Source organism: Danio rerio, chromosome 14 (genome assembly GCF_052040795.2).
Source record: "Danio rerio strain M-AB ecotype USA chromosome 14, GRCz13ab, whole genome shotgun sequence".
Classification (NCBI taxonomy): Eukaryota; Metazoa; Chordata; class Actinopteri; order Cypriniformes; family Danionidae; genus Danio; species Danio rerio.
Window position 1 is genome coordinate 35997087 of NC_141034.1, and position 13809 is coordinate 36010895.

Sequence of the window (13809 nt, forward strand, 5' to 3'; positions counted from 1 at the left end):
CTCGCTTGCTTGTTTAGGGAGAATGAAAGCTTAGTAGTGACACCTGGTGGTTCATCTTTATACTTCAGAACAACAGGTGACAGGTTTTTGGCATTCTGCAAAGTATATCCTTATATGTTTAACAGAAGAAGGAACTCATAAAAGGTTTCAAACAAGTAAAGAGTGAGTAAATGATGACAGAATTGACATTTTTGTGTGAACTACTACCCTAAAATATTTGATGAGATTTATGTTTAAACGATGAAAATAAACATTTTGAAAACAAGGCAGTTTTGCTCACAACACAATCTATTTTGATGGTCTAAAATTAACATTTTGGCAGCTTCAAAGAAATCAACAGCAAATAAGGCACTGTAGTTGCTTATTTTTAGGAAGTAAAAAAACTCCATTGCAATTGACAAATGCTTGCCGTGAAGAGTGTGTAATGGAATTCTTATTTTGGGTGAACTGTTGATTTAAAATGTAATTTACCATCAAATTACCATTCTTTCTTGAACAAATTTCAGTGGTTCTTGTCATCCAGCCAAAAAATAACATTTACCATAAGTGATGTGCTCTATGCATGTGTGTTGAAGTATCATGTGAAATGAAAACCTAAATCTGGTCATCATATAATTTTATTTGATCCAGGTAGATTTATTTGGATTAGGGATGCAACGATTAAATATTTTGGTTGTACGATTATAGTTTTAGTAGGAATAAATCACATGGTTTCATGGTTATCACGATAATTATGCATTTGTTCATTTCTAAACACTACTAGTTTAGAAAAATCACACTAAAACGTCTTTTATTTTAAAGTGTTATTTATTGCTGCTCAGTAACCAACCAAATAATACAGCACAAAATAATAATAAAAAACAAACAATAGTCCTCTCTTTGGACTTAAAAATAAATGAAAGAAGTTTGTGGCATTTAAATATAAGTTATAAATTTACACTGAAAATAAATTTGGAACAATAAATAAATATAAGAATAAATAAAAATTGTGTTTTTGTCTAATGTCTAATAAATCTAATCTACATATTAGCAAGTATTAGCTAAGCGTTTCCCTTTTAAAGAGAACAAAATGTAGTGAAAGGCTGCTGAACCTGTCTGAAAGGCACTTTTGATCAACTATTTTACAAAACTGCCTGGTATTTTCATTTTGTATATATTTTTTCTCTCTGGAGTAGAAAATGCGTTTATTCCATACAAAGTATAAAGCTGACTGGTCAGTTCTTGTCACGTGACTCGTGGTATGCTCACTGAATTTTCAACTAGGTATGTCTGGAAAGCACAGAAACGCTTCTGTTCCATGCAGAAACGGGGTGTTGAGAATGCTGTACGATTACTTTACCTTGAAGAAATAAAGCAAGGTTAATAGTAAAATTGATTAATCATTGCATTCCTAATATGGATTAACCTGACATCACCTACCTTTTTAAACTTAGGTGAAATGGATAAACGTGTCTGTTAAATTAATAAATGTACATATAAAAGGAATCGGACTGTGTTTTGAACAGGGTTTCTGCTGGTTTCACCAAGTGAAATTTAAGACATTTAGACCATTGTGAATTAAATTTAAAAAAATACATATTTTTTAAGTCTAATTCTTTTGAAAGTTATTTTTATCCACATATTTCTAATAATGTGTTAAAACAAGCAAACTCTAGTTAAATACAGTTGAAGTTGAATTAATAGACCCCCTAAATTATTAGCCACCCTGCTTATTTTTTTCCCTATTTTCTGTTTAACTGGGAGAAGTTTTTTTTTTTTTTTTACACATTTTTAAACAAGATAGTTTTGATAACTCATTTATAATATCTAATTTATTTTATCTCTGCCATGCGTACAGCAAAAAATATTTGACTAGATATTTCATTTAGCTTAAAGTGACATTTAAAGGCTTAACTAGGTTAATTGGGGTAAATAGGCAGGTCAGGGAATTAGGCAAGTTATTGTATAATGATGGTTTGTTCTTTAGACTATCGAAAAAAATATAACCTAAAGGGGTTAATACTTGACCTTAAAATGTTTTTAAAAAAAAATAAAAAACTGCTTTTTCTAGCCGAAATAAAACAAATAAGACTTTCTCCAGAAGAAAAAATATTGTCAGACTTAGACTGTACATACTGTACATATTTTTTCAGCAAAACATTTCTGAAAAAAAAAATGCTTTAAAAAAAGTTTTTAAAAACTATAATAAACAACATTTATGCACAACAAACTGTTCAGGTCAGTGTCCTTACCATTTAGCTATCAATACATGAAGCAAGTATCAACGTTTAAACATTTTTGTAAGGATATAAGGAAGATAATTAAACCTTATTAGTAAATAGCGTTAATAAACAAATGTAAATAAATAATTTTTGATTTTACTGAGATGGACTGTTGACTGGATGTGTGTTGGCCTGATTTGATAGATTTACACAGACAAAGGAAAAGTAAGACCTGTTTAAGACGTATTAAATTTTAAAAAATAAAATACTTAAGTCCTACAACAGAAAATTTCGGTCAATTTAAGACTTGTTTATGCCTTTTTGAAATTAGGGTGACATTTTAATACTTTCAGACCCTGGGGACACCCTGACTATAGGTGAAGTGTTATGGGTTTGGATTAAAGCTGCATAAGTCATTATAAATAGAGAATCAGAAGTTTTGGCACAAAGCAAAAGATCAACACTCTTCCACAATACTGAATAGACAACTAAAAGTTCGAACAAAATATTCATTACTTATTTGACTTTTTGTAATACAGAAAATAAAATGAAACTGTGGTTGAAAAGATCTTCATTTGACAACCGCTCTCTCAGTTTCAGTGGCAGACACTTATTTACATTTTCCACTGTGAGTTAATTTTTCAAAAGTTGACAGGCATAGCCAAATGCTGTAAGTTAGAAACAAGTTAACATCATGCATTTTTGTATCAAAATTCAGAAAAATGTATTGTGCAGCACTAACTTAAAATTCTTGAAGACAATTGAGCGCCTCTGCATGGAGACTGACCTGTGATCAGTGAGCACACACACTGCAGAGGGATGACTGGAGCAGTACGACAAATACAGTGTTCGGATCTGACACATCATGTTCAGGTAACAGCCACCAATGCGCTGCTGGCCCTCTGGCACCCTGGCAATAGAAAAATAAATCAATCAGCTTTGATACTTCTCTCTTCATATCAGCTGTTCTGAATGAAAAGTCATATTTAGAATTTGTATTCAGTGCTGTGAAAAACACAAGTTAGCAGCAGTATTCGCTTGTAATGTAATGTAATGTAATGTGTATTTATGTAGCGCATTTATTGTGTATGGCCATACACCCAAAGTGCTTCACAATCATGGGGGGGGGTCTCTTCACACCACCACCAGTTAGTTGACAGACCGTTGCTTGATTCATTTCTAAATGAATGAGCTGTCTGAATGAATCCAATGATGCCACCTAGTGGGTTTTCTGCTTAAATACAGTTTTAAATCATAATGAAAGAGTTTTATTTTCAAGACATTAAAGGGGACCTATTATCCTTTTATAAGTGGTTTAAACACAGTTGTGTGGCAACGGTCTGTCAATATAACCAGCTTTTGATGGTAAAAAATTATTAATTTTATAATTCTATAAAATCTAAAATCTAAAATCTATCTATCTATCTATCTATCTATCTATCTATCTATCTATCTATCTATCTATCTATCTATCTATCTATCTATCTATCTATCTATCTATCTATCTATCGTTATGTATATATATATAGTGTATATATATATGTTGTGATTTATTTATTTATTTATTTTTGCAATATTTTGCTTGATTTAATTGTATTATCTTTCAATTTCCAAATATGTTTGGTGATTAAAATATTATTTTAAGAAATATATCTATTCAATAAACCTGTTTTGTTTAAATGCACCAAAATACATTGGCTATAGTCACTGAGAAATGGATAAAAATACTCATTTTCAAAACGTGGTGTACTCAATTACGCTAAGCACTGTATGGTTCGCCCCTGCCTAGATTGTGTGTGCTGAAATGTGTGGGGGTCTGCAGTTCTGCACTTGTATATATCACTTTGAGTTACCAATGTATTATTGTAGCGGAAATGTTTATGAGTACTGTTTTAGCAACACTTTGAAAATTAAAAAAGTAGAAAAAAATGCATCAACAAAAATGACTGAATGAATAAATGAATAAATAAAAGTCTCTTAGTGAAAAAAGGTTCCAAATTCCTGTGCTTATAACAATTTACACATACAGAAAGCCACCATGAGATGGCACTGGAACATTGAAAAGAACGATTACCAGTAACAGATTTATCAAGAAATATTTTCAGTTGCTTCATAAACACAAGAAAACCAAGTTCTTACTTGGAGCACTCCTCTAAAGTCAGACACAGGCCCTGCTGGAAAGAGAGGATGTCCTCTAAATTCCCATTCAGACTGGAGCAGTCCACACTGGAGAGCCTACAGAGGAAACCCACAGTAGAGTCATCGTGCGCATGAATTTTCATTGACTGACACAGCTCCTCAAAACATCAATCGGCTTTCATATCAAAGAGAGTAATGTGTTTGTTTTTTCATCTTACTTGTCGCTGGCCTGTAGAGGGCGCAGGTAGCCGCCCAGCACGTTCTGCAGCTCTTTGACAAACTCTCGCTCATGTTCTAAGATGTCTTGCACCACCTGAGAAACAGAGCATACACGCAAGAACTTAGAATGTGCTTAAACGCATTTCTCGTTAATTCATGTGTTTTAATAGGAACTCACCACACTGTAATAATTTTTAGTCAGCTGAGGAACATCAAATCCTTTTATTGCTTTGGGGGATATTGGTTTATCTAGTCAAAAAGGAACAGAACATTTTTTGTTCAAAACGGATGACATTTAACTCATTGTTGTGCAAGAAGCATGTGGTTCTATAATTGAACCACTACAGCACGACTGCAGTAACTTCAAACTATGTTTGATTTGATAGCTTGCACAGAGTCACACAACAAAACGCACAATGAAAGATTCACAAATCTTTCTAGCTTAATTCCTGCGAGGGTACAAAAATGAGGCATGCATGATTTATAGAGCTGCAGGGGGTAAGGGTGGTAGTGGTTTATTCTGTAAAAATCTTCTGTAATAATAAAAAAGTGTATTACATATATTTATATTTGTTTAAAATAACTTTTGCTTAGAATTTTTAAAGTTTTTTATCAATTGAGTGAATAGCAAGAGCTTCGACAGGTCTGCTGTCATATAAAAAGCTACACGATCTTAAAGAAACAGAGGTGAGATGTTTGGTAGCACAAAATAGAAATAGACATACAGATAAAATTAAAAGCAACAAATTAAAATGAACATAGCGATGCACAGCAAGTGATTACACACACACGCAGATGAACTTAACCTAAGATTTTTTTTTTTTTCATTTTAATATAGGAGTGTCTGACAATGGAACATTTCCCATGATTATTTTGGTAATAAATGAAATTAACCGAAACAATCAAATTAAATGAACATTTAGAAATAAACTATTATTGACATGATAACTTGACTATTATAGGAATACTTATTGACTTTAGGAAATAGGCTGCATTTTTTTTACTAAATGGTGTACAAAATAACAAGTAAACAGTAAAAAACAAAAAATATATTATCAAAAAGGGATGGGAGATATAGATAAGAATAATGTATTATATTCGTTATTTTTCCATAAAATTTTCAGGCAATTTCACTCAGATTTGCTGCTACACATATCAATCTAAATTGAGAGGACAATAACATGAATTAATGTGTATGTTGTTAACATGGATGTATATACGTATACATTTGAACAAACGCACACACACACACGCACGCACGCAAACACTTGAAGTCAGCATTATTAGCCTCCCTTTGACTTTTTTTCTTTAAATATTTCTCAAAATTATGTTTAACAGAGCAAGGCAATTTTCACAGTATGTCTGATAATTTTTTTTCTAACACTCTTTTAAGGTTAAAATTATTAGCCCCTTTAAGCTATTTTTCCCCTGATAGTCTACAGAACAAACGATCGTTATACAATAACTTGCCTAAATACCCTGACCTGCCTAGTTAACCTAATTAACCTAGTTAAGCTTATAAATGTCACTTTAAGCTGTATAGTAACGTCTTGAAAAATATATAGTCAAATATTATTTACTCACATCATGGCAAAGATAAAATAAATCAGTTGTTGGAAATGAGTTATTAAAACTATTATGTTTAGATGATTATGTGGGTCTCGTCTATCAAATCTGATCTTTATTTTGTATTTTATATTGGATTCAAGTCAGGTGAGGGGATATATTTTGTGTTCGACAGTAAAAAAAATCTCAATTTAAGGTTTGAAACTTGAAACTTTGAAACTAACTTAAGAGGGGAAAATATTGATTTTTTGTTGAACTATACCTTTGAAACTGGGGCATAGGGCTTCATGATCACTTTTCCAAGAGGTTTCCAACAATGCATGTAAGAGAATCTCTTGGTTTGTCCACTCACCACATGGCTTGACCTCTCGGACATAATTGCTGGGGAACCAGCCGGTTTTGCTATTAAGTGTTCCCTCCCACCAACCACCTTCCTCCTGGCGTGTGACGTGGATCAGCTCGCCCTTGCTGAAAGACAGCTCGTCCTCATTGTTCTGCTTGAAATTGAAGCGTGCCTTTACCACCAGCTGCCCACCGCCTCCATTTTCCGACATTTCCTGGACACAGAAGCAACAGGTGAAACCCTTCTGTTTGCAGTCAACTGCTGTTCATTTGTTCAAGGAGCCGTAATGCTTTACGAGCTATACATTCCCAAGCCTACTGTGAACTTAATTACACTGTGATCACAAACATTATTTTAATCATTCATCTTAAAATTGCCACACACACACACACACACACACACACACACACACACACACACACACACACACACACACACAGAAATAAATCATGAATGTAAATATTAAAATTAATGATTTGATGTGAATTTGATAGGAAGCATATTGGGAAGATGAGTGAATAATTATTTATTTGATTTCTGCTTTCAAATTTTGTTATTACAAAGTAATAGAGCTGTGGTGACCCAAGATGAATAAAGGGACTAAGCCAAAGGAAAATGAATGAATGAATGAATGAATGAATGAATGAATGAATGAATGAATGAATGAATGAATGAATGAATGAATAATAAACGAAATCAACACCGCATCTAATAACTTTAGGTTCTGTGAAAATTAATGCACAAATAGAATTGAGGAAAAAAATGAGTTGACAAATGTTAAATGAACTTTTATTAGAATTATAATCAATGTAATTTAAAGCAGTTATAATATGTTTAATGGTCTGCTATTTTTATAAATGGTCAAATAAAACTATCTAACAATTTACTGCAAGACTGGCTTTCATTTACTTTAACAGGGCTCAACAATAAGGACTGCTCCATGACCTGAGGCCACCGTGAGAGATGCTCAGAACAGTAGACGGGATTGGGTCAGTGCTGCCTTGTCACTAAAGTTTGATTTTTAATCAATGCGACTATTTGTCAATTGCGTGCAAATACAGTCTTAGAACTGAGAAACAGTTTGTGCTTTTAAACCTTTAAATGCTACCTTCTCTGTGATGTCGTAAACCCAAAATTGCTTTTTGGTTTCTCTTATCTGATTGGATGTTGTGAGCACGATATTTTTTTCTATAACCTGGTAACAACCAGGGGTGCGCTTTCCAAACAATGACATAACTTGCGGCTGAACTATCATAGAGTGATGCATCATTTGGAAATAGAACAATGTAGTGACGTGTTTCCCAAAATCTGTAGTTTCTCTGTCGCAGATCCATCGCTTGAACTAAGTTAGTTATAACGTAAAATGGCTATAATGATGCTCTAAACCGGGTGGAGTAACAACTTCTGTAGAGCACAACCCCATTATTTCTTTGTGCAAATTATTTGGTTTTATAAACACAGGCATTTAAAAAAATGCAGTATTAGTTTTGGTAAAAGCATGCAATCGTTTTCCATATTAATTGAAATATATGTAAATGGCACATATAGGGCCTTTGTTTTTTAACAAATATTATTATGAACATTACATAGTCTATTCTAAAACATAAAATCACTTACAAAAGCTAACACGCTTTCTATATCATATATAAATCATATAAATAAATTAATTAATTAATTAATTAATAAATGAGGCTCTTTATCAAGAAATGAAATTTAATATTTATTATTTATCAGGAAATTAAAAAATCCTATTTTAATAATAATAACAATGACGATAATAATGATGACTATTATTAAGTAGGATATTGGTTTTTTTTTGGTTTTTTTTTGAAGAGTCTAATTTTACAATTTGACACATGCAAACCACTGCAAAAATGTTCAAACCAACAGGCCCATGTCATATCCAGTGCAGATACTTATTAAATGACAAACTATAAATAAAAAAACATTAACATTTGCTATGTTTTATGTTTTTACATGCTTTGGAGACGTAACATAAATTCTACTTTTAAATAATAGGTCACCTATAGCTTTCGTAATGAGCTACGGCAGCGTTCAAAATGACATCAATGTTGTCAAAGTGCACAGCGCAGTTGTAAACATGAAAATCACTAAAACTGAACTGTGAAAATACTTTGAAAGCAAATTACACCTAAGAGTGATGACTTTAATGCTTTTTTTTTTTAAACAATTCCAAGTTTAAATGTTAAAATGTTTTAAAGGAATAGAGCAAAGGGGGTATAACTGGGAATAGAACATAGCTAGGAACTATGTTTCTAACTATAGCTCCAGAGGTGTAGTCGCAAGCATACGCGTTTGCGACGCAGTTTGCGAATGTTCGTTGAAACAATGGATTTGGGAAACGGCAAATCAGCAAACTATGTTTGTTATGATGCAACTTGCAACTTTAGTTTGCTAACAATGGTTTTCGGAAATGCACACCAGTACAGCAAAGATACGGCAACATAGCAGTAACATCAAATTATGAGGATAAAAGAAAATGTCTGTTTCTAATGTCCTGGAAGCAGACACTTACATGGGTACAACCTGACAAAAAAATTGGGTGTTTTGCACAGTTTGCCGTAAGTTTGGCAAGTCACCTTTTGTTAAATAATTTAAAACTGCAATACAATACCTGCACATTTTTCAAACTGCATATTGTTGATTTATTACCTTTTTAAAGTTCTAAAATTTTAGATTCACAGACGTTATTTTCGACAAATCGTTAAAATATGTTAATATGAAAAAAACGTTTTTTTTTTTTGTTTTTTTTTTCTGGTTGGGCTGGTGAAAATTTTGGCAGGGCAAGTAAAAATCTCAACCACTGGTCGGATCGGGCTAGTAGAAAAAAATCCTTAGCATTGAATGAGTGTTTAATATTGAATAAAATACATTTTCTTAAAGTGATAGTTCATTAAAAATGTTTAATTTTGAAGCAGAAATAATTTGATGCAGATTTTGAACATTTTATTTTATAAAAATAAAACAAATTAAGCTAAAAAAATATATTTTTAAATTAAGTAAATCTATCGAACCCAACTGAAGTCCTAAACTAATGATCTCATACAATAAGTTTATTTTAATGAAGGCTATTCAGGCATACTTTTCAATAATGATAAAGATTTTTTTGTGTTGTTGCTATAAAAGACCATCTGTTAACAGCATTTACAGCACCTTCCTGATTCTTACCACAGCTTTTGACTGTCTCCGCAAGGACCTGCTGGACTTTAAGGTGGGAGCAGCTTGTGAAGGAGTTGATAGGCTAGACGTAGAGGTGTTGGACTGTGGACATGATCTGCTACAATCTGGACACAAAAGAAAAACATATACATTTAAAAACAGCACCAGTCGATGTCCGTTTCATTTCTTACAGAGCAGTACATCTGTGGGTGGACAGATGCAGGTGTACAGATGCAGATATAAAGAAATTCACAGTTCAATAATTCGGCAGCTTTGTGCTCTACAATTCAGCTCAGCATAACCTTTTACACATAAAACATGTGCGAAAGACAAGCTTAAAAATAAGCCGCCGCTTTAGGAAGTGTAACTATCTTCAAATAGTGCGACACTCACATTACTTTAAGTCATGTGATTACCTAAATGTGACTTCACGTATTATGGTAAATGATTTATTGTCAAATCATGATTCATTTCATGAGGTGTCCATATTTGCGAGTGCCTTATGAACTAGCAGTGCTTTTATAAAACATACGGTACGGTTTAAAAACTTGGTATGGGAAGTTTTTCTTTGCTTTACTTTATAAAAAAAATAAAATGAAAATTAAAGATAAATTAATTTGATTAAGTGTGACAGCAAAAACATTTAAATCTTACAAAATATTTCTCAGAGCATCTTTCTATTTATCAAAAAATAAAATTCATATATTCATATATATATATATATATATATATATATATATATATACATACATATTTTTTTTGTCTGTTTCCACAATAAAATATTAAGCAACACAATTATTTTTAATATTGATAATAATAATAATAAATGTTTCATAAAGTCACCATAAAATTTATGATTGTATATGTATACACTACCTGACAAAAGTCTTGTCGCCTATCCAAGTTTTAGGAACAACAAATAATAACTTGACTTCTAGTTGATCATTTGATATCAGAAGTGGCTTATAAGAAAGGCAAAGGCCTCTAGATTATGCTTATTTTAACAAAATAAAATATGATCATAGCTCGATTTTTAATTATTTAATAAAGACATTAAGGTCTGACTTTGCTTAGAAAAAAATCTATATAAGGTACAACTTAGAATATAAAGTCATGGTGCAGTAGAAAAATAATATTGTGAAAGACTTTATGAGCATGGACGACTACATCCATACATCTCTGCAAGGACTCAAATAACTTGCTATTAATAAACTATTAATAAAGTCATCTGGGCTGGCAAAGAAAGCGTTCTTGCAGAAGAAAGCGACTCCCAGAGCTCATCAAGATTTTTGGATTCATCCTCGATGCCTCCTCCTTCATCTTACCCCAGTCATGCTCAATAACGTTCATGTCTGTTGACTGGGCTGGCCAATCCTAGAGCACTCTGACCTTCTTTGACTTAAGGAACTTTGATGTGGAGGCTGAAGTATGAAAAGGAGTGCTTTCCTGCTGAAGAATTTGCCCTCACCTGTGGTTTGTAATGTAATGGGCAACACAAATGCCTTGATACCTCAGGTTGTTGATGTGGCCATTCACTCTGCAGATCTCTCGCACACACCCATACTGAATGTAACCCTAAACCAAGATGTTTTCTTTGGCAAACTTGCAGCTTTCTTTGGCCCATGCAGGTTTTGTCAGGTAGTGTATAGTATATAGTAGTGCTTGTGATAAACAATGTTTCTGTGCACTTCATTATTTATATATTAATATATGTTTGTAAAAAATCATTTGCCATGTGGTAAAAAAATAATTTGCCCCCTTTTTCAGTCAGATATACATCATCATATGGGAATTCAAGTCTTGATCTCCATTTAATGGCAACTTTAAGCACTTAATCAGAATATATGAATGATTACTAAATGAGTTACACTGGAGATTGGAGAAATGACTGTTAAAAACAACTTTTAAAATATGATAAACTATAAAAAGAGTTATTCTTCACAATACTACCCTTCATACTGGATGTCATCAAACAAATGCAGCTTTGATGAGTATAAGAGGCTCCTAAATAGTATTGTATGTGAACATAAATCCAGCACAAGATCAACACATAATTGTGCAAAACTCAGTGCAGCTGACAGAAATGTTTGCATTTTCCAGCAGCTTGAATCATTTGACATCAAAGTCAAAAGAATCTTAAAAATACTTCATAACTCGATTATGCAAATATGCCAACCCGAAGCCAAAATGTAGTACAGTCATGTCAGTTCATTCGGTTATCTTTAAACAGCTCTCATTCACTCAACCATTCATAATTCTGTCATCTGTGCCAATAGTCCACAGCTCAATACACTTGCATATGGGTCACAACAAACAACTGCAGAAAGCCAGACACATAATTGCCAGCGTATGTTGATGACAAAGTGTCAAAGAGAAATCACTTTTTGAGAAAAAAACCCACATATGACAAGATTCCAGCGACAAGCAAATTTCAGTTCACACCAGACATGACATGACAGAAACATAAAATGACCACAGATATTCAGAAGCACAGAATAGTGCACCACACTTGAAAGGAAATAAACTGTTTGAATAAATAAACAAATATTGAACCCCATTGTCTTTAATAAAACACGCTGGCTGTTGCATGATGAGTCAAAATTACAACGTTCATGTTTAAATTGTTTGCTATTTTTTTTATTTTAAAGATCTGAGGTGAACTATCTGCTGCCCTTTTCAGTATGACAATAAATGTCATGCAAAAATAGTATTCGAACGCACACAGGTAACATTTAAAGGGCACCTATGATGAAAATCAACTTTTGTAAGCTGTTTGGACAGAACTGTATGTAGGTATAGTGTGTCCACTGTCACATTGGAGTGATAGAAACCCAACAAGTCTCTTAAAGTTTACTGATGTTAAAATAGGACCCAAATCCCAGTGATTTTGAGGCCCACCGCAACAGGGATGTAGGAGCGCAGCTTTCCCTACCCTTTGAATTGATTGAAAGACACCATATGTCTATAATAACATGTATGCACATGTCCACAGAACACGTTTTCGCAAATACACTGGAATAAAAATGTATGTTAAATCTGTGATTTTTGAAACATTTTTAAAGCAGAGCATGGTTGTAATAAAGAGAGTAAAAATTCTGTATAATTCGTTAGCGCTATGATCACCACGGCCGCATGGTGTCAGTAAACTCGCATGTGTGTGCGTACTACAAATGTCATTTGTGTAAAACTCATCATTTCAGAAAGGCTTGAAGAAACTCCACCACAAATACATAAAATAAACTTGCATGGTACTTTGACAAATGAGCTGTATTTCAGCTTCATCCGAGTCTATCTCTGTCACTGTGCTGTTTATCTGACATAACGCATGATGAAAAGCAGACATGTGCATGTACATGTGAGCGGTGGGACGGGGGAAGCAGCTCCTTTGCATTTAAAGTCACAGGCTACAAAAGCAGCTAAAATGTATTCAGACATCAAAACGAGCATATTCTGGAGGCTATAATAAATAATCTGAGGGGTACTTTAAGCTGAAACTTTACGGACATATTGTGGAGACACCAAAGGTTTATCTTACATCTTGTAAAAAAGGAAAAATAGGTGTCTTTTAACACTGAATACACATAATGAGCATCTGAGAAGATTGTGGTCATAGTAATTAATGATTCTGTTCTGCCACAACATCATAGAAATATAAACAGTAGCTAAAATAGAGACTTTGCACACCGGTTAGGACTTATTTTAACATGTAAAAGAATCACATGTTGTTAGATCCATCCTAAGCAATCCTAATTCTACAAATGATTTGTTCACCTTCAAATGGTTCCAAATTTTTATGATTTCTTCCTTCGGTTAAACACAAAAGATTATAAAGAATAGTGAAAACCGGACGACTACTGACATCAACAGCAGAATAAAAACACTATGAAAGTCAATGGCTACCCATTTCCTACACTTAAACAAATCTTCCAGACAAAAACTGGTTTGGAAAAGTAGGTAAATGACAGAATTTTTATTTTTGGGTAAACTATCCCTTTCTCTCACAGCAATTCTTAAAACCCACACTGAATACTTCCCATCTCAAGTACGTCTCAAAACGTACAGACATCGATTAAAAAGTATTAGGTTGCTGTGTGCAATGCATCATTCTCAAACAGATGAAAATTAGGGGGAAGAAGGCACGCAGTACTCAGTGACAGAAGC

The 13809-nt window shown here is 33.1% G+C and overlaps 1 protein-coding gene across 17 annotated transcripts in view; it reads right to left on the bottom strand.

Annotated features, from left to right (window-relative positions):
• arhgef6 (Rac/Cdc42 guanine nucleotide exchange factor 6) overlaps nt 1-13809 on the bottom strand; it is a 55300-nt gene that overhangs the window by 25582 nt on the left and 15909 nt on the right. For all 17 annotated transcript variants that reach the window (XR_015507602.1, XR_015507601.1, XR_015507600.1 and 14 more), the window contains 6 exons: nt 9658-9773; nt 6478-6682; nt 4738-4808; nt 4559-4653; nt 4341-4436; nt 2989-3111 (listed from right to left, as the gene is read on the bottom strand). Coding sequence is in view for 4 of the 17 variants with exons in the window: in XM_087281699.1 (XP_087137825.1) it covers nt 2989-3111; nt 4341-4436; nt 4559-4653; nt 4738-4808; nt 6478-6682; nt 9658-9773 (706 nt within the window). In the remaining 13 variants the exon portion in view is untranslated. The remainder of the gene's footprint in view (nt 1-2988; nt 3112-4340; nt 4437-4558; nt 4654-4737; nt 4809-6477; nt 6683-9657; nt 9774-13809) is intronic.